Source organism: Numida meleagris, chromosome 1 (genome assembly GCF_002078875.1).
Source record: "Numida meleagris isolate 19003 breed g44 Domestic line chromosome 1, NumMel1.0, whole genome shotgun sequence".
NCBI lineage: Eukaryota > Metazoa > Chordata > Aves > Galliformes > Numididae > Numida > Numida meleagris.
The window spans coordinates 188,229,590-188,253,090 of record NC_034409.1 but is presented as its reverse complement, the minus strand read 5'-3'; the positions used below and the strand labels follow the sequence as shown (position 1 = coordinate 188,253,090).

Below are 23,501 nucleotides of genomic sequence, written 5' to 3'. Positions count from 1 at the left end.
TCAGATTTAAGTGAAGTCTTGTGTCTGGTATAAGTTGTATTTAAACAATGCAGATTTGTGCAAGAGTATGCTTTAGTTTACCACATCAGGGGAGAAGATAGAAGTGAGAGGCACAGCTGTATTTCTTCCTTCTTCCTCTCTACAAACTGATTAAAAATGTAAAGAGGGTAGCAAGATGGTTGGGAAATCTCTGGCAGTGGCTAAAAGGTTTCAGCACCATTAGTGATAATCCAGCAAACAAACTCACTTGTGCCTCTTCCCTTCCATCCTCTGAAGCACAAGGGTGGATATATCCATTTCTTGGAAGGGACTGAGAACATGACCTTTGATTTCATCTCCATGATGCTGAAGCATTTTATCTTCAGTTGCTTCGTAACATGCAAAGGAGTGTTAATGTGTTTATGGAACACATTTAATGCCAGTTATGCTGTTAACTTGCAGTGCAAACTGACAATGTTTTTTTCTTTCTGAAGTACGATTCTTCCAGATACCAGCAGAAAAAGTCGCCAGAAAACAAGAACAGTGTCAAAAACTACAAACCCAGTGTTCAACCATACCATGGTCTATGATGGTTTTAGACCAGAAGATTTGAAAGAAGCCTGTGTAGAACTCACAGTCTGGGATCACAACAAACTTGTCAACCATTTTCTGGGAGGTCTCAGGATAGGCCTTGGAACAGGTACTAGAAATGAATAGATTAATCCTTAATTTACAAAATTGTCTTTCCTTTCTATCCTTTTCCTTTCCATTTCTTTTTTTTAAAAAACAAAAAAAAAACAGCCTTTCAGCCATTTATTTACTAAAGAGTTTCATTCAGTAAGCTGTCTATTCTTTGTCACGTATCCTGCCTTGTCAATCAGCCCTAATACTACTTCCATTTACAAGTTAGAACAAATGTAGTAGAAATAAACCTTTGTCCTTACATCATACCTGGTATGGTTTGAAGTACAAGAATACGCTATTCCTGCACCCAGAATCTGGATAATATATCACAAACTTATGCATGCAAAAACTAGATATGTATTGAATCAGTACTGGGTGGAGATAAAAGGGATTTCACGCAGATTGGGAATGCGTGATAAGATTTGAAGATTTTGGATATGGAAACTTAGAAAGGCAAAGACGTTTTTTGCAGAAATGCGGTGTGAGATATGTAGATAGAACTGCATGCTTTTCCCAGTCGTTATACTTTGTCCTAGGAGAGACAATGCATTTCCAATCTTTTAAAGCAAAGGCAAGAAAAAATGAATTCTCATATGGTTCAGCAGAATAACCTAAAATACAAGTGAGGTTACTAAACATCAAACTTAGTCCTAACTACTCAAGAACACTTTACAGTATAAAACCAGTGGACATATTATTTTAAGCTCACTCAGATGTTAATCTTTGCCCTTGGGACTGTGACAAAAAGAAGAATAACAAGGAAAAAAAAATACCTGGAGAAAGATAATGAAGTTTGTATGCAGAATTGTCATTAATCGCCTTTGATGGAATTGTTAAACCGTAAAAATAATAGAATTGGACCTTGACAGCACTACCTGAGGAGGTGATCCTGTTTGAGAAGACAGGCAAATTTGCTTGTCAGCTCTCAAGTCTGCTTCGTATTGAGTGATTAATGTTTCTGATATTTATCATAGGCAAGAGCTACGGAACTACAGTAGACTGGATGGATTCCACTTCAGATGAATCTGCCCTGTGGGAGAAGATGATAAAGTCGCCCAACACATGGGTGGAAGATACACTACCTCTCAGGATGCTAATGGTTGCAAAATTGACAAAATAAGGTGGCTCTCTAATTGCTAGTGGCAAAAAGAATTCTTGGGAATGGAATTAAAAGGTGTGGAGGTGAAGCTTGGAAGAGGAACACAATAGCTCTTTTGATGGTCTGCTCCATGGCTGTGCTGTTTTTGTGCTAGCAAGCGTCACTTCATATTTCAAAGTATTTATGCAAATCTAAGGGGCTATCTCTTCTTCACTGAAAATATATTCAAGTAAGAATGCACTTAGAGAATTCAGTGGTAGAGGGATCTGTGATTCCTGAATGCTCGTGTTGCCTAATTGAAGTGTTGCTTATTCCTTAAATCTAAATTGCCAGCAAAAAAAGAAAAGCGAGTAAACTTGTTGCACTCCCTGGATTGTTTGTTTGTGAGGTGTTGTTAATGACTGAATAGCAACAGGTGGCATTTTGTTCAGGCTCCTCAGCGTCTGCCTACAGCTGAATCCTCACTATGCTACGTTGGATCTCTCCAGCAAGGACTGTGCAGAACGTCTTTTTTAAAGCCCCTTTCACCTGTAGTTGTACTTTTATACGATATAGAAGTTGCTTCTGTAATGGGAGCAGCACTACATGAAGTGGCACTGTTGATATCTTATTCTGCAAGGTGCAGAGGACTGTTAATTCCACTTCACTAGGAAAAAATAACTTTATAAAGTTTGCTTATATATTTGTTCATCGCCTTGCTAATACATCAACATTGCTTTTAATTGCTGAAGGCATTGGAGTCACACTTCTTCATTCAAATGCTACTCTAAAGGAGCTATGCTTGTTTGAATGATGATTACTGTATTGGGTATTTATTTTGTAAAGTGCACTCATTATCTATACGTGTTCCTGTTAGCTTCTGTTTTGCCAAAAGTCATTTCTCTGTTCTTCAGCGCCACCCTTAGGAGAACGCTGGGATTATGGCAGCCCTGGTTTAGAGAGCTCTGCAGCACGTGAAATGGGACAGGAATTTGTCACTTGTAGAAATGCATGCCACTAAAGGAAGATAAATGCGAAAAAGACAAAGCGTATTACTTCTTAAAAAAAAAAATAAAAGCAGCCTTAAATCTAAATAATTTGTTTATTAAAACTCAATGCTTCGTTAGCTACGCTGTATGAGTATGCAGTATAATGAAACAGGTGGAAAATGGTTCTGAAAATAAATGTGCATTTATTTGCTGCAACTGCAAGGACCTAGAGGCTGGTAAAATCCTGCGTCTAAGATCAGGGAGAGAAAAATGGCTCTTCACAGCTCCAACTCAGTTGCTTAATTTAATCTTAAAAATGTAAATGCTCGGACTCTTTGGTATTTGTTGTACGCCATGAATGGGATGAAGGAAAGGTGCTGTTCAGCCTGCTGGGCAACAGCCGTTGTTTCAACAGCTAGGCAGTCTGGAGATGACAAATGCCAAGAGGAGCCGTTGGTCTCCATCCCTGATTGCCTCGGTTGTTGTGGATGAGATCAGCAGCTGGTACAGATTGCACTTGGCTTATCACAATCACCGCCCATCCAGGGGTGGCTATCTGAGAACACAAAAGCAAAGTAACTGCTGTACCATTTAAGTACGGATACGTTGTTCTGAAGCGTGGTGCGCACATTAGCTCATACTTACACAGGAACAATCATTTGTTTAAGTGTGGCAGGCAGCTGTTTATTTGTATTCGCTGGCTACAGGATTTCATTTTCACCTTAAAAAGTTGCTCAAAAACATGACCAACAACTGAAGAGGTATATAAATTTTTGTTGTTTTGTTTCCTGTGAAGCCTAAATACGTTGCGGTGTCAAAGTAGTTTGGGGACCTCGGCTCAGAGATGGGGTCTTGAAGCTTTAGATTTGCAGGCAAGTGCTGTGTAATCTCCTGCGTTCTGTACTGTACAAAATCCAGTAGTTAAAAACGTAATTGCTATCCAAATAAAACTTCTGTGACAATATTAATCCTCTCGGTGTGTGTGAGACGCCATGCAGAAAACTCCTTTTGTCTCAAAGATTGCTGTGGAACGCGAGGACAACTGGAGGCATCTGTGCCTGCACAGGGGTGTGAGGAGCAAGGAAGAGAAGGGCAATGTCTGGACGCCTGGCACATTCTGGGCTGCTCTTGAGATGCAGTGGCTCGGCCTTGTGTGAAGGCCCGGGCTTCTCTGATATTGATAAGCCTGCACCGGACTGTTGCACCTGTGTTGGACGTGTCCTCACTGTGGGCAACCCAAGAACCAGACAGTATATAGTATAGAAGGACTCTGCAAAATCGGGAGCACATGCTTTTCCCTTGTTGTGTTTTCCTGTTTTCCTTCTGCCTGTGATCGACTGAGAGAGAGTCTGCACCCCCACCCTGCTGCTGACCGGACTCATGGAACACTGTGACACTGCAGTGGTAATTATCTCTGTATTCCCATAACAAACACTTGCTTTTATTTCTCTGTCTTCTTACTGTCGCTTTCTTTGTCCCACCTCCCATCCCCAGGCCTAGCTAACCAAAGCTTCTATGATAAACTGGTTGGGCAAAAAAAAAGACTCCTTTCTGAGTCTTAATCTTACACCTATCCTCCATCTCACCTCTGATAATTGGAGCGAGACAGTGTGGCAGCCCACCTCCCTCTGATTTTACCCATTTTGGAAGATGTGGTACCATGCCCTCCTTGTCTTGTTCACTTCCTATTCTTTACCCACATCACATCTTTGCTTCTTATCCTTTCCCAATGGAGTCAGCAAAGCATACACCTGACTTTTTAACTCCAGCTGTATTTGTTTTTCCCCTTCCCAATTGTATCTGCTACATTTTTCACCAACTGTGAATAAAGCTGCAAGTTGTTCAGGGTGAGGGCTACGGGCCTCCAGCATGTTCTGCAAAGGTCACAGCCTGCCATTGTGGTCTCCCCTGGCACATGCAGGGCGTGAGCCAAAAGGAGTTCTTCAGGCTCGAGGAAATCCTCTTCCCTCTGCTGAATCTGGGTGCCCTGGGGAGTGTTAGCAGCATTTGTTTGCTAAGAACTACTCCCAGCTACTTCCATGACTTCTGGCTGAAGGCAGGAGTTCTGGAGTGACCCATTCAGACCCGCATTGCCATGGACACAAGCCCCATGCTAGGAGTGTCAACAAACGGGCCGAGGAAGGAAAACACCTGGCAAGAGAAAAGATTTGTCCTCCTAAGCCCCTCTCTCTGTTGTTTTTCCACTGGATAGCCCCAGCCTTTTGCTCCTTCCCTGTTATAACTGAATGTTTTGGCAGGACCCAAAGCAGCAGCAGCGGAAGGTGAGTACCCAGAAGCAGCATCCCTGCTGTCACCACTACACAGGTTGGAATCTGTCCAGGCTTGGCAGGCTTATGTTCGTTTTTGCTGCGTGTTGCTCTTCGTCCTTCCTTTAGTCCTTTCTCTAAGGAATTTTCCCTGTGCCTTACCTTTACCCCCAGCCAAGGCACAGGAGGTCTCAAAGCCTGGTTATCAGCAGGCTATTTCACACTCTGTGTCGTTGCAGGTCTGCATCTGAAAGTGAACGCTGTACTTGAGTTTTAGAGTAACTCTTCATACGTCTGGGTAGCACGCCATGTGATTAGGCACTAATAATGGTGGTGGAGCTGCTGTAACATAAATATCTTCAGATGAGAAACCAGACTTTTAAAATCATATGCCTAAAATAATTGTTAGTGCAAATCAGCCCTAACGCTCAAACAAGGAACCTTCTCTCTTTATTACTGTGTATTCAGTAATTATTGCCATTGAGTAGATGTTTTTTTTTTTTAATTCATGAATCTCTAAGCACAGTGTAAGGCTATTCAGCTATTTTTAATGAGTAATATAGTATCAAAATCAGTTTGAGGATTGATCTGACCCTCTGTGCTCTACTTACATTTATAATTCTGTATCTGCAGGAGAAAATAAAAGCAGAGGAAAAGGATTGATAAGGAATTATTTACACTTTTATCATTTACTGGCTTTTTACCTAAATGTAATAGTACTTCTTGTAGCTCAAACAAACAGTGCTTTAAGAAGGAATAATTACCAAAGCTAGTAATTGGCAAATGAATAGGCTTATGTCAATACCACGCCTACAGTTCTTTGCTTTTGCATCGTGGGGTCTGGTCCTTCTCTTCAGTCTGCATCGTGAGGTCTCCAGAGGCAGGGAGGGCTGCAGGGCTGCTCTTGGTTTTGAGATTCCCTGTCCACCAGCTTAGTGCAGTGCTGGGAACACTTAAATCTGACGAATGTCACTAAGAGAATCGGTCCCTATGAAATGTTGTTTCATCTTTGTGTGTGACAGAGTCTTCAGGGCCCACGAGGAGAGAGAGGCAGTGATGGCCAACCACACAAGTGACGCGGAGACGGGCAAAGATGCAGAAGATCTGACAGAAGGCCTGGAGACACCCTGTGAGAGCCCTGAGGAGAAGAGAGAGAAGGCTCTGCTGCGGGCACGCCTGGAAGAGCAGCATCGCCTTATCTGTATCCTGAAGAAAAAAACGGATGATGCACGCAAACGCTGCAAGAGCCTGGAGCGGCTCAACGTGGAACTGGAGAAACTGAGGCTAGAGGATGCTGTGAAACTAAAAACCCAGACCCAGCGGATTCAGTACTTGGAGGATTTGGCCAGCAACCGCGAAAAAATGATCTACTCCAAGGACGAACACAAGAAACAGAACACACAGCTGAAGGAGGAAAACCAGCGCCTGCGGCAGAACGAAACCCTCTTCAGCCAAGCAGTGAAGGACAAGGAGGCTGAAGTGCTCCAGCTTGCCACCCAGGCCAGAGAGCTCTCGCAGCAGCTGGATGCCCTGCACGAGAAATGCGCTTTTGAGAGTTACAGAGCCCAGCAGCTAGAAAAGGAGCTCCTGGAAGCTCAGAACCAGCGAGCACATGTCTGTAGCTTGGAGGTTGACTCGCTAAGACAACAGCTGCAGTGCCTACAGGAGGAGCACCAACAGATCATGGAACAGCTAGAGCATGGAGAAAGCCAGCAGAAGGCTCACGATATCGAGCTGCAGGCCAAGCTGGAGAGGGCAAATGAGGAGAAAGAGCAGTTACTGAACCTGGCCACGGAAAGGGGCAAAGCTCTGCAAGAAAAGCAACGGGAAATTCTGCAACTGGGGAAGAAGCTGGAGACGGCAGAAAGAGCCAAATGGAGAGCAGAGAAGAACGTTGTCAAAGAACTGGCAGCAAACTACGACCTGAAGGTCCAAGAGCTCCAGCAAGAGCTGAAAAGCAGCCACCAGGCATACAGTGAGCTCTTGCTGCAGTTTGATGCTTTCAGAAAGCACAGTATGGATTTACTGTCTAAAGAAAAAGCGCTGAATGTCAAGCTCCGTCACTTTAAGGCATAATGTCAGCTTTCTGCTCCATTCTTAGCAGGTGCCTCTACTGTACCACACCACTGATTTCTGTTCCTGTTCATGCAGCTGTCTTCTAGCAGATCTCTGTAATGTACTCACAAGCTTAAATCCTTCTGCAAGGACTGGTCTGTAGCCTTTTATTTTTTTTTTTGTTACAGTTTTTCATAAGAGCTCTACACCATTAAATCTGAGCAGGGGTTGTCGAACTAGCCAAACCACGTCAGACCTGTAACATGAAAGATTAGGGTGGAAAAGTTAAAATATGAATTTGATTTTATTTGGTCCTAACACCGCATCAAAGTTTTTTTTTTTTTTTTTTTTTTTTTTTTTTTAAAGTCAAAAGCACATTGTTTTCCAAAATGGAAACCCTTCCAAAACCTGAAACCCTTAGTCTTCAATGTTTGATTTTCCCTTGAAGTTCAAGAGATGTGGGACGCTTTAGAGGCGTCTTTGAGGATCCAAGAATGGAATCCCACCTTGCTGTGCCATGACTGGTAACAATTTCAAAACTTACTGGGTCCAAATAGTAAACTCAAGCAAAATATTACGTGTAGTTGTTCTGTAGATTTCTACAGTTCTTTTAGTCTTATTTAATGCCACAGCATTAATTTATATCCCCGTTCAACTCAAAATAACAGATCCTTTGGGTGACTTCAGTTGTTTTCAAAGGAGGTTGAGGGTCTAGGTGGTACAAAACCTAAGGGCACAGGTCTGGCAATTTTTGACAAAAATCTTTCCATTTCTTGTCAGCGCCATGGGACAGACAGCAAGGCTCCCCGTGCTCTCCTGTTTCTCTCCCAGCCAAGGAGGAGTTTTTTGGCTGCTGAGTTTCAGCTCCTGAAGCCTCCATCACTCAGCCCATGATCTACCAAATAGCTGCCAGTGGAGCTCTCCAAGTTCTCACCACGTGAGCATGCCTTAGAGACTGACTTTTTACACAGTCTGATGCACTGGGGTGCATTAAAAAGAGCGTGGCCAGCAGGTCAAGGGAGGCGGTCCTGCCCCTGTGCTCTGCCCTGGTGAGGCCACAGCTGTGTCCAGTTCTGGGCTTCCCAGTTCAAAAAAGACAGTAAACTGCTGGAGACTGAAGCAGGGGGCCACAGAGTTGATCAGGGCCTGGAGCATCTCCATATGAGGAAAGGCTGAGAGGCTGGGGACTGTTCAGCCTGGAGAAGGCTGAGAGGCGATCTTATCAATGCTTATAGATATCTAAAGGAAAGACCAAGTCAGGCTCTTTTCACTGGTGCCCAGTGACACAACAAGGGGCACAAACTGGGAAAGGGAAGTTTGATGTGACCGTGAAGAATAGCTTATTCACTGTGAGTGTGACAGAGCACTGGGACAGGCTGCCCAGGGATGTGGAGTCTGGTTCTCTGGAGACATTCAACACCTGCCTGGATGCTTCCCTGTGCGACCTGCTGCAGGGAACCTGGTTTAGCGAGGGATGGGCTCGATGTCCCCAGAGGTCCCTTCCACCCCCTACAATTCTGTGATAGTGACGGGACAAGGGAGAACGATTTCAAACTAAAAGACAGATTTAGATTTAGGTTAGGAAGAAATTCTTTACACAGAGAACAGAGGCCCTGGCACCGCTGTCCAGAGTGCGGCGGGTGCCCCATCCCTGGAGGTGCTCAGGGCCAGGTTGGATGGGCCCTGGGCAAACTGAGCTGGTGGGGAGCACCCAGCCCACGGCAGGGGTTAGAAGTGGGTGGTCCGTTCCAACGCAGCGATTCAGGCACCGTCAGGTCCCCACACACCGACCCCTCTCCCCCACAGACGCGCTTTTCCCGCGCGCGGGCGCAGCCGCAGCAGCAGCCATCCCCCGCCGCCCCCTCCTCGCCCCCCCGCCCCCGGATCCCCTCACGTCCGCCGCTTCCCGACACGCACCGCGGCACCGCCGCTCCGCGCCGCTCTCCTGGGGCCCCGCGGCCGCCGCCGCCGCCGCCCCCTCCTCCGTCCGTCGGCCGCCATGCGGCACAGCCTCACCCAGCTGCTGGCGGCCTCCTCGGGCGGAGCGAGCCCCTCGGGCGCCGTGCGGCCTCTCGCCGGCGCGGGGCAGGCCCCGAGAGGGCGGGATGGCGGCGGGGAAGGGGATCCGGGCGCGGCGCGGCCCAAACAACAGCAGCCGGAGAAGGAGGCGGAGGCGGCCGAAGGCCCGCTGGAAGTGTGGGAGCAAGAGGACTGGTTCCCCGGGCTGGAGCTGGGAGACCTGCTGGAGGCGGCCCGGCCGGAGTGGGACGCGGGCGCGGAGCTGAGCGGCTGTTTCTGCGGAGAAGCGGGCGCGCTGCCCGGCTCGGGGCAGGGCCGCAGGCGGAGCGGCGGGGCCGGCAGCAGGCTGAAGGCGGCGGCGGCGGCGCGGCTGAACCGGCTGAAGAAGAAGCAGTACGTGCTGGGGCTGGAGAGCCGCCTGCAGGGCCTGGCTGCCGAGAACCGGCAGCTGCGGGACCGCAACCGCGGCCTCAGCCGCCGCCTGCGGGAGCTGGAGCGGGAGAGCGGCTACCTGCGGGCCGTGCTGGCCAACCAGAGCGCGCTGGGGCAGCTCCTGAGCCGCTTGGCCGGGACGCGGGCCGGCGGGCTGCGCCTCGGCACCAGCCTCTTCAGGGACGCCCGCCGCCAGCAGCAGGAGCAGCAGCAGCAGCAGGAGCAGCCCCTCCGGGCCGGCGGCGACAGCGGCGACCACGACTACGCGCTGCCCAGCGCTCGGCCGCCCGGCCCGGAGCGGGCGCCGGCCGCGGAGCCCGAGGAGGAGTGGGCGGCCCCCGGCGGGATCTGCCTGCACGTGGAGCGGGATCAGGTGTCGGTGGAGTTCTGCTCCATCTGCGCTCGGCGAGCGGCCGCCTCCTTCAAAACGTAGGGTCGGGTTCCTGCCGCAAGTACCGGAGGGCTGCTCGCCCCGCTGCGGCCTCGCGTCGCGGCGCGGAGGAAAGAAGGAGAAAGTAACAGCGGTGCTGGGGTGGTGCCGGGGGAGACGCGGAGGAGGGGAAGCTGTCGCCGTCAGGTGACAGAAGCCTCGAACGCCGGGAGCCGGGTGGCGGCCTCGGCCGATTGCCGCGGCGGTGCGAGCCGGTGCGGTGCGAGGAGCCGAGGCGCGGTAGTGACCGCGCACAGACACGCGGAGGTGCCGGCAGAGCCCGGCTCAGCACGCGCGGAACAGACGGTGCCGACCTGAGGCGGACGGCGCGCTCGGGGCCGCCGTGCGGTGTCCATTAAGGCCGGGCTTGTGCCAGCTAATGCCTAGCCCGCTTATCCCGACGAGCCGAAAATGCTTGCTTAGAAAACCAAAACCTTCGTTAAGACGTCGTCACCGGACGGAAAGTAGTAATGATCGGCAAAAGAAAGCATGCGTATAAAATTGTGCTGCATCTTGGTTATGCGTTACTATTAAAACCTCTCTGACAGTTTCTCTTTTAGGTGCTTGCCCTGCCAGGCTCCGTTGTGTAGGGGTTAAAGAGCAGTCGTTTCCCACCTCGCAACCTGGTAAGGATCAATATATTCCCATAATGCGGTGTCAGACAGCTTGCTTTACTTGTGCCAGTCCCGTTCATGCGGTGACTGGTCCAGGAGTTGGTATCTCTGGTCCTTGGCCTGCCCTGCCCTGATGTTTCTAACTCCTAACTCACTTGTGGAAAACGTAATCGTTCCGATCAGCTGCTTTCTTCTTTTCTAAATCAATATGCACACGGTAGCGGCGTTCTGAATTAAAAGTAAATGCTTTCTGCCGTTTGAAATAGGAATTTTCTATTGAACTACGAGCTGATGAGCTGGAAAAGGGAAAATACGCTAGTGATACGACATGTACGGTCTTTTATCATAGGGGAGGTCCCAAAAGTACAAGTAAATTGCTTTTAAATGAAAAACGTGACCTGTTGGTTTAAGACACTGTTTATTGTTAGGGATGCACGGTCCCTTTAGAAAGTTCTTTTCTGCCTTTCTTGAATTCACGGTGCAGAGCTTTTCCTGTTCAAGCAGAAGCCAAACGCTGCTTACATCTGTACAGTGCAACCTTAATGTAGAGAAGTCACTTTTTTACGTAGAACTCCAGTGAGAACTGTGGTTGGAATGATGCAGGGTCGCAGAGTAACTCAGTACTTTCGCTTCTCGTAAATAATCTCTGCCCACGCACACTGAAATTCCTTTGTTACTTCCAAGTAGCTTTACATCTTAAAGAAACTGCACGCATATGCATGTGCTTAATTTTACTGTAGAGATGTTAATTCAGCCTCTGACAGTACCCAGAAATCTATAACTTCATATAGTTCAGGACAGTTTGGAGATGAGCAGATACGTATCTCGAGACCAATTAATTGAAAAATTCTTCCTGATTAACTGAGATAGGAGGAAAGATTTCGAAGAACAGTAGCGTGTATTGTGTGGTAGCGGTATTTCTTCCCATCACACAGGGTGAGCGGGCTGTTTTGGCAGCTGTATCACAACGTTTAGGTGGTGGTTCTGTACGTCAGCTGGGGGAAGAAGGATTGTGAAAATGATAATATATGTAAAGTGAGGTTTCACAAAGAATACGTTTCCTTACATCAGTCCCCTTTATTAACGTCTTCAAAGAAAAAGTTCTATCTAGTGTGTTGGAAGTCTTGTTTCTTAAAGCCTTGAATTTGGTATTTAAGGCTGAGCGGAAGCGTTTTCTCCCAGCGACTGGAACTGTTGGTTCTAGACCTTACCCAGTGTCCCTCAGTACAACGAATATTGTTTTTCTTTGTGAAACGTCACTGTGTGATAAAGTACACGTGTATTTAGCATCCTTGTTTTTCTTTATGCTAAAGTGGATTCAGCTGTGTTGGGGCAGAAGAGACGGGACCAGCTGCTGGCCACATTTCCTGCTTTATTTTAAAAGGTAGTATAAGAAATGAGAATAAAGAGGTAACAGGGCTTTTGCTGTCTTTGTTTAAACAAACAAACAAAGGTTGAATGCTGGGATACATTAACTGTCACCCGAGATGTTTTTATTTAGAAGACAGTATCCTATCAAACAGGTTTTTCTCCAGTGTTTTCAGAATTCCATCTGTTCAGGGTACCCTGCCAGCACAAGAGAGACACAGCAGGACGTGTGTTACTGCGGTGGCATCGGCAGGACTGCCCCAAGTTTCAGTCTTAAACTGTGTGACCTGCTGTAGTTGGTGGGTTACGCCAGGACCTTACCAAGGCGTGCACTGACTGATACACAGAACGGGAATCGCTGAGTTAGATTGAGGCCGGGTTGAATCTGCCTAGCTCAGGCTTCATAGCCAGGCTTCAGTTTGAGTTTTAGTGTGCATGACGGAAAGGGAAACGCTAATGTTGCAAGTGTGGGATGTTACAGTGGCATTTCTGCAGTCACTCCAGTGCAGAAGTTTAAGTTCAACATGCATTATTTCATTTTGCATCACTGCAAACCGGTATGAGTCAGGGACTTGCATCTGATCTCTGTTGTGAGCCTGCCCATCGCTCCAGCCATCAAACTACCCCTGAGCCGTGTCTGAGAGTAGCTGATGTTCTGGTACGCAAAACAACGTGCACCTGTGCGAGAACAAGTCCCAGAAAGTAAGTGGCTGCAGGCATATCTAGTGCCTACCGAATCATATTTAAACCAAATAGAGGGGAGGAGGTTATTTCAAACTCTAACCAACTGTACCATCTGTAGGGTGTTATTACTAATGTAGCTTTTTGAAGTGGAAGCCTTGAAATGACTTAATACTTGAAAATCTATTGTAAAATGTTTCTTTGTAATGATGTGCCATCCAGATGAGAATACGGTATCGTAATAAAATCAGCCTTGTTGATCTTTCAGTTGATGGGCTCAAATGTTTTCTTCACCTTTTTCTTCTCGCTTACACCTTGCTTTATCTGAGTGGTTCATTACACAAAATGGGAATGAGAAAAGGGGAAAATTCTGCTCTGTGGGTAATCTGATGGAACACAAAAGATCAGGGCATCCTGAAGGAAGGTCCTTGCTCATCTGTCTTTCAAATTAAGCTTGAGGTGAAGAAGAAACGAAGGCTTTCTTCCTTGAACCAAAGACAGAACTGTTCTTCAGCAGTAATTATGCTTTGTATTTCACAGCTCTTTACTAATGTGAATATGTTTAATCAGTAAGCCATGGAAGAGTGGGGTTTTTACATTCCACAGCCTGGCATCTCCCTCCTTGCTATCCTTACTAGGTTCTGAGGTTTGATAAATAGTGAATAACGTGCCATCAAGCCATCGTGTTCCATCGTGTTGTTATTTCTATGTTCAGCATTAGGGTGAGCGTAGGAAGTGTTAAGAGTTCTGAAGGGACAGCATCTGTAAAGCTCCAGAGCGAGCCACGTGCTGCCAAAGCCTTTGATTTCTATTACTCTTAGATGCATTATGTGGAAGGAGCACATTAAAGTAATGTGCTGGCTTTCAGTGCAGAACCGCATGACTACACTCAATTCGCCACTACTTCTTCACCCCACAGTCACCTGGAGCCTGCCGAGCAGTGCAATAAGAAGCCATTTCATTCTCAGTTCTCTGCCAGTCTTTTACAGACAGCACATTAACTTCTGTTCTCTGAGGAGCTTAGCAGCATCTGGGGGAGCACCTTCTAACTGCCCACACCACCTCTGTTCTCAGAAGCTCGCAAAACGCTTCTCGGTGAGAATCAACAAGATCCTATTTATAGCACTATACTTGTACACGTTTCCAGGATTTATTAGTTGTGGATACTCAGCTGGGTTGTCTTTAAAGAACACCCTGTGTGAAACTGCACCTCGGCAGTAGCACAGCCTGTGTTTTTTCACCCAATTGACGTGGGATATAGAGAGCTGGAGAAACAAGCTGCCTCTCCCGCTGGCAGGAGGATGCCAGGAACAGGACTTGATGCAGGGGGATGTGGAGTAGATGTAACATTGAGATTTGCCAACTGGAATGAAAAACGTGCACTGTAAACACTAGAAGAGCACTAATTCTGTCTTCATTTTTCTCTACAGCCAGTCCCTTAGCATCCTTTTGGTAGAGTTCAGATTTCAACTGGTCACAAGCCTATCAGTACGGGCTACACATCACGTGCCTGCTATGCAGTCTGTGACTGTCTCCTTGCAGCTATAAGGTAGCAGAAGGCATACAGCTAAGACCCCGAGGAGTGTCATTTTTCTATCGTTATATAGAAAGCTACCTTGCTTACTTGGAGAGTAATTACCACTTGAATTGATAGCAGAATAAAAGCAGTGCATGGGCAGGAAGGAGGTTCTGAATGTCACCCGCAGTGTGAAGACCTGTTCACACTGTCAGCTGGATCTTGCTAAACGCTCAAATAACAACCACTGAGCCACTCATTGCCTTCTTAAAGATACCACTGCAAAGTAATAGCTAAAAATATTATTTTTTTTTTGCCACAGGTAAGTGGTTCTGTTGGTTAAAGTCTGATGATTCAACTCCTGGAAATACCACCACTCACTGCCTAGTAAAGTGTTTGTGAGAATCTCTAAAGTGGAGGATGATGAAGGTGAGGATGGCCAAAATGTCTCCTTAGATGCAGGTCAGTATGAGAACACAGGAACACTTCAGGCTAAGCAGCACTAAACCAACTTTGTGGAACAGCAGTTGCAGCTGTAGTGTCATTGTGCTGCTTTGCCTGTACAAACAAGGCCACTGCTCCTGGTTACGGAGAAATAAGAGCATGGTAGCGTGAATTTATAGCACGATTTTCCTTCTATAACACGTCTGTAGATAAACGTGAAACTAAAATGCATTCTTCATCAGTGTCAAACCTGGAATTTTCAAGAAAGCCAATTAGGGGTCTCAATGCTGAATTCTTAATTTTCATTAATGTAGATATTACCGTTTGCATCTCTGGGGATAGTAGAATTGTATGAAGATGTATGGAGCTGCTCTAACGACACAGGTTTCACAATAAAGACCACGCAGCAGATTGAGATGATTGCTTCTGTAGCAAATCCCACTGTCCTTCTCACCCAGAAAGATGTTAGTACTGGTCCCAGTCCAGACTCTTGAAGAGCACTGCTTGCTGCTGGTCTCCAGCTGGACATCAAGCCTCTGGAACATACAGCTGTCATGGTGAAGACAGGCCTGACTCACAAAGCACTCTGAACCACTAATTTCTAACTAGGAGATGCTGAGATACCACAGCAACAGCACTGGCCCTTTGAGGCCTCCCAGGATAGCTCATTGCTTCAGGAGAAGACCAATGTCAAGGCAAACTGGCCGGAAGACAGTTTGTTCCAATGAGGCTTTTTTGATCACAGTGTAAATGTATGTGCTGGGAACTCTCCGACACGAGTATCAATCCTGACTGCTCCGTGATCACAGCATTCCCTGCAGTTTACAGCTGTACCCTGGTAACAGCCCAAGCAAAATCTTGACAGGAATTCCACTTCAGTGAACTTCAGGGGAGGAAAATGCTCAGATTTAGAGGAATCTCAAGAAAAAAACCTTACCCGATTTTTATTTTTTAAATATCAGTATTATTTGCATTATTGTAATATTATTTTTTCCAATAAGCTTACTTGCACATCTTCTGTAAAATGTAGAATCACCACCTTAGAGCCAAACACGAAGCGTGCAATAGAAGAATGACTTATTTTTCCCATTTCCAAAGAAAAACACTTCTCTTTATAGAGATGTTGTCAATGTATATATTCTGTGCCAGGCATCATAAGGATCTTAACTTACATTCAAGTTCAGGGTTGAGAAGAATGTCAGCACAGAGTTTTAACCTTGTTTTCTATTAGGACAGCAAGTACCAACGTCTATTAGTTTCTTATCCATGGCAACTGGAAAGCTGTTTAACTTCAGGCTTGTAACTCTTCAGGATCCCTGCCGGGCTTCATCTGCTCCAGTACTTTGACATATATCCCGTGATGTTTAGTGGCAAGAAAAACTCCAGTTAGAACCTGTACAAGCACACCAAATCTCATCTTTCTAAAGACAGGCTGAGAAACTGAGAGCCAGAAGCGTAGCAAGTTCTCTTTCCCTGGCAAGGGAGATGAGGAGTACCTAGGGAGCATAAACAGAGATAGAAACTTACTTTTTTTCCCCTATCCAATTTAAACATCAGTATTTAAAGTCAATACAAATACTTTGGGTAGATATTTATTCTCTCCCTCCTCTCCTAAGTTAAATTCACCTGGTGGTACTGGAGTACTGAGTTCTCTCTGGATAAATGCAACAGAATCACACCTGCCAAGGAGTCTGGGTACTGGGCACTTCTCATCAGCAGAAACATTTCTCAGCTGCCCAGCCAAACATCACTAAGAAATCTTCACTGTTTCGTGGGATGGCAGCCTCAATTTAACATGCCCATGCACATCATGGATAGCTTGTAAGGTTCCAAGCTGAACTTAAGTGCTTTACAGTATTGCAGCTCGGTTTTGTAGATTTTTTTTTTCCCATTTAGAGGGTTGGAAGCTCAGGAACTCTTAGGAACCTTTTCCTGCAATTAGATGACTAGTACAAATCACCTTCCACACAGCAAAAGCCTCCAGGAGGACGCTGTGTGCAGAGACTGAAAATCTGCACAATTTAAACTGAGAACTGGAAATACGATAACCAAATTTAACTCACTGCAAGTTAGTAAGACATACCTGGCTGCAAGGCTTCCGTTCACAGGGATGGCCATGAGAATAGGGTACAGGCTGCCCACAACAGCACCTATTAATCCTCCTCTGACCACAGCACACACCTGACAGTCCAGCTCACCTGCAGGACAAGCAAAGCATTTCATTGTCGATGTCCACGTAGCTCTATCACATCAACTTATAAGCTGCACGCAACACAGAAACGGGCACTTTGCAGAAATGGCCAAGCTGTGTAGGTATGCAGGATTTTAATTTTTTTTTTTCTTTAATTTTTCCTTTTTTAAACAGACTTCCTTTTGCAAAACAAAACAACTCTCATTCCAGCTGTGATGGTTAAAAAACAGTGGGCAGCTAAGCACCGGCCACACTGCTCTGGCTCAGAAGAAGAGAGGGAGAAAATATGATGGAAAGAATGCTCACAGAGTGACAAGGACAGGGAGATCATTCATCACTTACCATCACAGACAGAACAGACTTGGCATAAGGGGAATTAATGTAGCAGTGGGCAGCAAGTTAACAAACTAGAGCGTTGAGAACCAAAAGCAAACTAAACATGTCCCACACAGGTGGCAGCTCCAGCCCAGGGCTGCTCCTGCAGGGGCTCTCCATTGGCTGTGCCTCCTTCAGGCCACATCCACTGCTGCACTGCGGGCTCCTCCGTGGCTGCACGTGGAGATCTGCTCCGTGCGGTGCCTGTGGGCTGCAGGGGAACAGCCTGCTCCACCATCAGCCTCTCCTGGGCTGCAGGGAACAGCTTCTCCGTGCCTGGAACACCTCTGCACTGACCTTTGGGGCTTTTCTCACCCTTCTTTCCCAGCTGCTGCTGCACAGCACTGTTTCCCTCCTTTCAATCTGCTCTCCCAGAGGCGCACCCAGCATCGCTCATGGCTCAGCTTTGCCCAGCAGTGGGTCCCTTTGGGAGCTGCTCTGACACGGGGCAGTGCTGGGCTCTGCCATTCCTGCAGCTCCCACTACCAAGCCCAATACGCTAGCCCACAGGGAATTTATCACTCTAAAACTGACCTTCAAATGAAATGGTACAGATGGGGGGAAACCAAACTGCTTTGTTGCAGCTCAAATGCCAATTTCACACGCTTTTCTGAGAGTATAGTACTAAAAATCAGGGAGGTCTGACAGGAAAGAATTACGATCATGTGAAAATACACATACCTCTCTCTCCCACTCACAACCTGAACAGCTCACTGCTGCCTAACATATAGGATAATCTGTTTTTGGAACCCTGCTTTACCAGTCAAGGTTTTCAAGACCACTGCTTTGCAGACAGGAACAGTTCCTCCAGTGTTCCACTGTGCACAGAAAGCAAAGCCTTTTTGCTAACAACAAATAATGATGTTTTACCTGAAAATAAAGGGTCACGCAGGAAAACATCATAAACTGCCACTGTTGAAACAAACGGAATAACAGCCATTGGCAAAGCAGATATTATGGCAGCCTTTCTGATATTTAGGATCTTCCTGAAGAAATTATTTGCTGTTAAGCCACATAAGCTTGCATTTCCTGCAAGGAAGTATGATCCATGATTACAAAGGTTCCTGTAAGAAGAAGAAGAAAAAAAAGTCTCTTTAGCAAATGAGAAATGTAAAATTGCTTTGTTTCTTCGGTGCTAGTTCATTTTGGGGTAATCTACAATAAGTCCACACACTGCTTTTACAGAACCAGAGCTACTATTTTTCCCATGATAACAGAGGGACTGGATTCTGCTACAATGTTTTTAACATACAGCTTAGAGCAGTTACTGATGGTGAAATCTATACTATGGTGAGAGACACTCTTCATTTAATAGCTTGGCAAACACTTCCCTCTACATTCATCACAGCAGGTAGTGGAAGAGAGCAATGGAAACACGTGCCAGTTTTACAGTCCCGAGGAGCAGTCTGTGACTGATCTCACTTGCAGAGGGAAGTTGTGCATTCCTGATCATTACACCTGTCACTGTCAGCTGATCAGTGAAAATAATGCTTTTCTTAGGTTTCCACAAACCTAAACATTTCAGGTGCAGGCTGGAGAAGTGGGGCCATGTGAACATAATGAGGTTCAACAAGGCCAAATGCAAGGTGCTGCACTTGGGCTGGGGCAATCTGGTGGAAGATCTCCTTGAGAGCAGCCCTGCGGAGAAGGACTTGGGGGTCCTGGTGGATGAGAAGCTGGACACGAGCCAGCAGTGTGCGCTGGCAGCCCGGAAGGCCAACTGTGTTCTGGGCTGCATTGAAAGAGGAGTGGCCAGCAGGGAGAGGGACGGGATTGTCCCCCACTACTCAGCTCTTGTGAGGCCCCATCTGGAGTACTGCATCCAGGCCTGGGGCCCCCAGCACAAGAAAGATGCAGAGCTCCTGGAACAAGTTCAGAGGAGGGCCACCAAGATGATCAGAGGGCTGGAGAACCTCTCCTGTGAGGAAAGGTTGACGGAAATGGGCTTGTTTAGCTTGGAGAAGGCTCCGGGGAGACGTCATTGTGGCCTTCCAATACTTGAAGGGGGCGTATAAACAGGAGGGGGAACGATTGTTCATGAGGGTGGATAGTGATAGGACAAGGGGGAATGGTTTTAAACTGAGACAGGAGATTTAGGTTAGATATTAGGAGGAAGTTTTTTACTCAGAGGGTGGTGACGCACTGGAACAGGTTGCCCAGGGAGGTTGTGGATGCCCTGTCCCTGGAGGCATTCAAGGCCAGGCTGGATGTGGCTCTGGGCAGCCTGGTCTAGTGGTTGGCGACCCTGCACTCAGCAGGGGGGTTGGAACTTGATGATCTTTGAGGTCCTTTTCAACCCAGGCCATTCTGTGATTTCAAGAATAATAACTACTGCCAGGGAAAGCAATTAACGGGAAGGCACTTCAGTTCTGAGGCTGTGACAATAATGTTATGTTAAAAGTGTATTTTTAAAGTGCGTCATACGTTGGACTTACTGCTGAAAGCTCAAAGATAATCAAATGCTTCACCAGTCACAAAATGTATGCTAGGGCAAATGTCATACTTATTTGCCAAATTATCAAAACCTCTAAAGATTTAGGAATGAAATAAGTTATTTTAAAAATGCACCTCCCTAAAACTTTTCCACACTTTAATGCTTAGAATAACATTAAGCACTTGGAAACCATATAAAACATTAGTAGATTTAAGCGCTGATTCTGCAAAGCTTAAACATTACAAGCATCTGATAATTAACGACACCGATTATTTCCATTTTGAATAGGACAATGCTTTCATTCTTGGTACATACCACATTTTCAAACATGGACATATGCTACTAACAATTCAGTTACGAAGTTACACAGCACAGGAACCTAGCTGGTCCAATGCTGCTCTTATTTAGGAGTCACGGTGCGTTTGTTTGCTTTAATAAATGGGCCTGTTTGCTTCCCAGATCACCATTCTCACAGTACTGGATGTCATTTACAGACTGTCCCCAGAGCACAGTTTCTGAAAACCAGCCACTCTGTTGCTACATTTACAACCACGGGTAGTGAAATGCCCGCGTGCATATGCATACATGCAGAGCACTGAGATTAAAATTTACCAGCGTATTTGAGAATCCAAATTAGAACGCAGCAGTGTACACAGGAGGAGCAGAATCTCATCAGTCTTACTGATGTACAGAATAGCTACACAGCACTGAAGGAAAGAAAGGGAGGACCAAAGAGTTGCTTTTGTATGGTTTAATATTTGCTTTCTAGTGTTAAAAGCACGCTCTCTGGTGAACATGAACTATCGATTTGGCTGCAGCATGCTTCCCCTTCTCTTCCAGCTGTCAGTGATCCAGCCAGCAGAGCATGCAAACTTCAAGGCCTGCTAGGGCAGCTTCAAATAAAGGCACAGGCCCCCAGAATGGAGCTGTGTCAGGGGAGGGTCAGGCTGGGTGTTAAGAAAAGGCCCAACACCAGAGGGCGGTGGGCATGGCCCTGAGCAGTTGGAGCTCAAGGAGCATTCAGACAACGTGCTCAGGCACGGGGTTTGGGTTTTGAGTGGTCCTATGTGGAGCCAGGACTTGGACTCAATGAACCCGGTGTGTCCCCTGCAACTCAAGGCATTCTGCAATTGTATGATTTTATGACAGCTATTTCTCTCCAAGGCCCAACAATCTCTAGGTACCACAGTTTCTACAAAGAGTTATTTGCCTTCCACTTAGTTCCCAGTTCTTCTGGGGAAGGAGGTGTGTTTTAAGTTGCATGCAAGCACAGCAAATCCTACACAGAGCTACAACACTTTGATATGAGGGATAAAGCCTTGGTGTTATCTTCTCTCACCTGGATGGGGAGGCCCTGTTACTAGCTGTAATTTGCTTAGCCAGCAATTTAGCCCTGTTAGTTTAAAAATAATAACAAAAAGCTTCCCATTACTTTAAAGTATTCATACAAGATGTAAGCAAGATATCTACGTGTCAACCAGCTCAGGTCCGGTTAGGCTTTGCAGTGAAATACAGCATTATAAAACACCAGTGTCTGTGAGGCCCAGAGGCTATTTAGCTATTTTTGTGCTGCACAGTGCCCCTGCTGATGAGCCTGGCATATGACTCTGGTCGATTTGTAAGCACCACCTGGCTACCTCAGCCTCACCTTCCTGAAACAGGGAGCAGCACAGAACAAAGTGCAGAAAGCAGCAGCTTGGCGCTCACTCTGTTCTGGCCCCAGGCCAGCTCTGCTCGATGCCTGACAACTCCTGCAGAACCACATGGGTCTTTGCCTTATGCTCTCCAGCATTTCAGTTTCCTAGAAAATGTATGACTGTATGAAGGCTTAGAGCCGGTCGGGGCTAATCAGCCATCCCAGAACCTTAAGCACTGGAGAGCACATGCCAGAAACCAACTGAGCAGGACCACTGAGAGATAACCATATTTGAGGAATACAAAACAAGTTTTCTCTTCTGAACAATAAGAAGCTTCTCTGCAATTCAATATTTTTGTAACTGCGAGGAAGGTTTGCAATACAAAAGAAAGTGGAGAGAGAACAGTCTCCAAAAGACTTTAAATGTTTGATACAGTTCATTTATTTCACCAGCACTTACTGATCTGATTTAGGAAGCTCATTCAACACCTCGTGTATGATTTCCATCCGCTTCACTCTTTCCAAATACAGTTTTTGCTGTGGAGACTCTAGTTCAAGAAATTCTCTTCCTGTCATTTTGAAGTCCTGGATCATAAGGAACAAAGAAAGAAACGTAACCAAAGTTACACACCCCCAGTACGCATCAAACAAACATTTAGATTCCTTTGCACTATGCAATCAGAAATGCATTTCCTATTTTTTTTGTGGCAGTTATCAGATGTAAAACGTGCAATCCAGCTCCAGAAGTCTATGATATTTTTGAGTATGCGAACCCTACCAAACTGCTTCCTTTAGTGGGAGGGTGGGTGTTGCAGCTGGGGTCTGACAATGGCTTTGAGCCAGCTTAAGTGCTCCCTCTGATCACCTCCAGACACCAGCTCCACCGCATCTCCAGCCCTGTGGCCAGGCAGCAGCTTGCTGAACTCATACAGATGGAAACCGCCTGGAGGCAACGACAGACAAGGCCTTATGTTGTGTCAGGTGAGGTTCAGCTTAGATATGAGGAAAAATTTCTCCTCAGAAGGAGTGGTGAGACACTGGAACAGACTGCCCAGGGAGGGGGTGGAGTCACCATCCCTGGAGGTGCTCAAGAAACGTGGAGATGCGGCACTGAGGGACATAGTTAGCAGACATGGTGGATATGGGTTGGATATATATATGTATCTCCATACTCCGTAAGTATTTAAAGTAATCATAAGGATATCTACTCCCTGCTTTTACATGCCATCACTAATGGCTTTTTTATTGGTGCTCTTAGCCAGAGATACACATCAAGTCAGAAAGCGTAAGGTTTGTGGTTAGGCATGGTATTTAGTGATTTAAATGCTTTTTTTAGGTATTTTTCCACAATGGATAGAGAATTACACAAACTTCAATTGTCTAGTTATAAGCGGCTTAAGTTTATTTTCTAATTTGAAAGCTATTTCCTAAAGTCTAACTACGAGACTGTATCTTATCAATACTTATAAATACCTAAAGTGTGGGAGTCAAGGGATGGGACCAGGCTCTTTTCAGTGGTGCCCAGTGACAGGACAAAGGGCAACGGGCACTAACTGGAACACAGGAAATTCCACATGAAGATCAGGAAGAACTTTGTTACTGTGAGGGTGACAGAGCACTGGCACGGGCTACCCAGAGAGGCTGTGGAGAGATTCAAGCCCTGTCTGGATGCTTTCCTGTGCAACCTGCTGCAGGGTGCCTGCTTTAGCAGGGGGTTGAACTCGATGGCCTCCAAAGGTCCTTTCCAACCCCTACGATTCTGTGATTCATCTCAGATTGGGATACAGGAACGGGGATCGCAGGGACAAAAAAGCAGTGCTCACCTGTGGTCAGCAGGACCAGCACAAGGTTTGAGGTCTCCCGTTTCTGAGGAGTTTGGGTTGAGGACACGCAGACCTGTTTGTGTGGTATATCAAACACGTAAGAGGAAATGTTGTGTTACTGACCGATACCTCGGAGCAGAGCATCACTGCCTGCTCCCGTCCGAGGGGCTCCCAGCATCTCCCCACCCCACGCACCCATTGCCTTCCCTTCTCCGCGCCTTGGCTGCCCTCTAACCCCCAGGCCCGCTTCCAGGCCAAGATCTAGGGATTAACGCTCAACCACAGCCCGGCCTCGGAAGATTCCCAAAGTACCGCCACCGCCGAGCTCCCTCCCCGCGACCTTGCGCTGTCCCGCCCGCCCGATCTCACCGAGCCGCTCACGCCGCCGGGCCCCGTCCCCACACCACAACCCCTCCCACCTCCAGTCCGCCCCCTATGGGCGCCACCATCTTGCCTGCGATCACGTGAGCGGCGGCTTCAAGAGGG

The 23,501-nt window shown here is 46.7% G+C and overlaps 4 protein-coding genes and 1 long non-coding RNA gene across 14 annotated transcripts in view; 3 read left to right on the top strand and 2 right to left on the bottom strand.

Moving 5' to 3' along the window:
* SYTL2 (synaptotagmin like 2) overlaps window positions 1-3,698 on the top strand; it is a 53,954-nt gene extending 50,256 nt beyond the window's left edge. For all 8 annotated transcript variants that reach the window (XM_021382582.1, XM_021382565.1, XM_021382574.1 and 5 more), the window contains 2 exons: window positions 474-679; window positions 1,638-3,698. In XM_021382582.1, coding sequence (XP_021238257.1) covers window positions 474-679; window positions 1,638-1,783 — 352 coding nt within the window. In that variant the 3' untranslated portion in view covers window positions 1,784-3,698. The remainder of the gene's footprint in view (window positions 1-473; window positions 680-1,637) is intronic.
* On the top strand, window positions 4,299-7,370 carry CCDC89 (coiled-coil domain containing 89). Its single transcript, XM_021382635.1, has 2 exons — window positions 4,299-5,012; window positions 6,020-7,370. Exon 2 carries the CDS (start codon window positions 6,054-6,056, stop codon window positions 7,071-7,073), a length of 1,020 nt encoding a protein of 339 aa, XP_021238310.1. The 5' UTR covers window positions 4,299-5,012; window positions 6,020-6,053; the 3' UTR covers window positions 7,074-7,370.
* Window positions 5,483-9,107, bottom strand: LOC110391030. The gene is made up of 2 exons (XR_002433949.1): window positions 8,970-9,107; window positions 5,483-6,135 (listed from the first exon to the last, which is right to left on the bottom strand). It is a non-coding gene; the product is annotated as an uncharacterized LOC110391030 (long non-coding RNA).
* Window positions 9,027-12,863, top strand: CREBZF (CREB/ATF bZIP transcription factor). The gene is made up of 2 exons (XM_021382644.1): window positions 9,027-10,559; window positions 11,861-12,863. The coding sequence occupies exon 1, from the start codon at window positions 9,052-9,054 to the stop codon at window positions 9,934-9,936; it is 885 nt and encodes a 294-aa protein (XP_021238319.1). The 5' UTR covers window positions 9,027-9,051; the 3' UTR covers window positions 9,937-10,559; window positions 11,861-12,863.
* TMEM126A (transmembrane protein 126A) lies at window positions 15,476-23,489 on the bottom strand. 3 transcript variants are annotated; one of them, XM_021382657.1, is made up of 6 exons: window positions 23,435-23,489; window positions 23,016-23,088; window positions 21,653-21,777; window positions 17,993-18,186; window positions 16,640-16,754; window positions 15,476-16,052 (listed from the first exon to the last, which is right to left on the bottom strand). In XM_021382657.1, the coding sequence occupies exons 3-6, from the start codon at window positions 21,766-21,768 to the stop codon at window positions 15,848-15,850; spliced, it is 630 nt and encodes a 209-aa protein (XP_021238332.1). In that variant the 5' UTR covers window positions 21,769-21,777; window positions 23,016-23,088; window positions 23,435-23,489; the 3' UTR covers window positions 15,476-15,847. The 3 variants fall into 3 exon arrangements, with proteins under 3 accessions (XP_021238332.1, XP_021238340.1, XP_021238349.1); XM_021382665.1 differs by having other exon boundaries at window positions 23,385-23,474; XM_021382674.1 differs by lacking the exon at window positions 23,435-23,489 and adding an exon at window positions 23,328-23,350.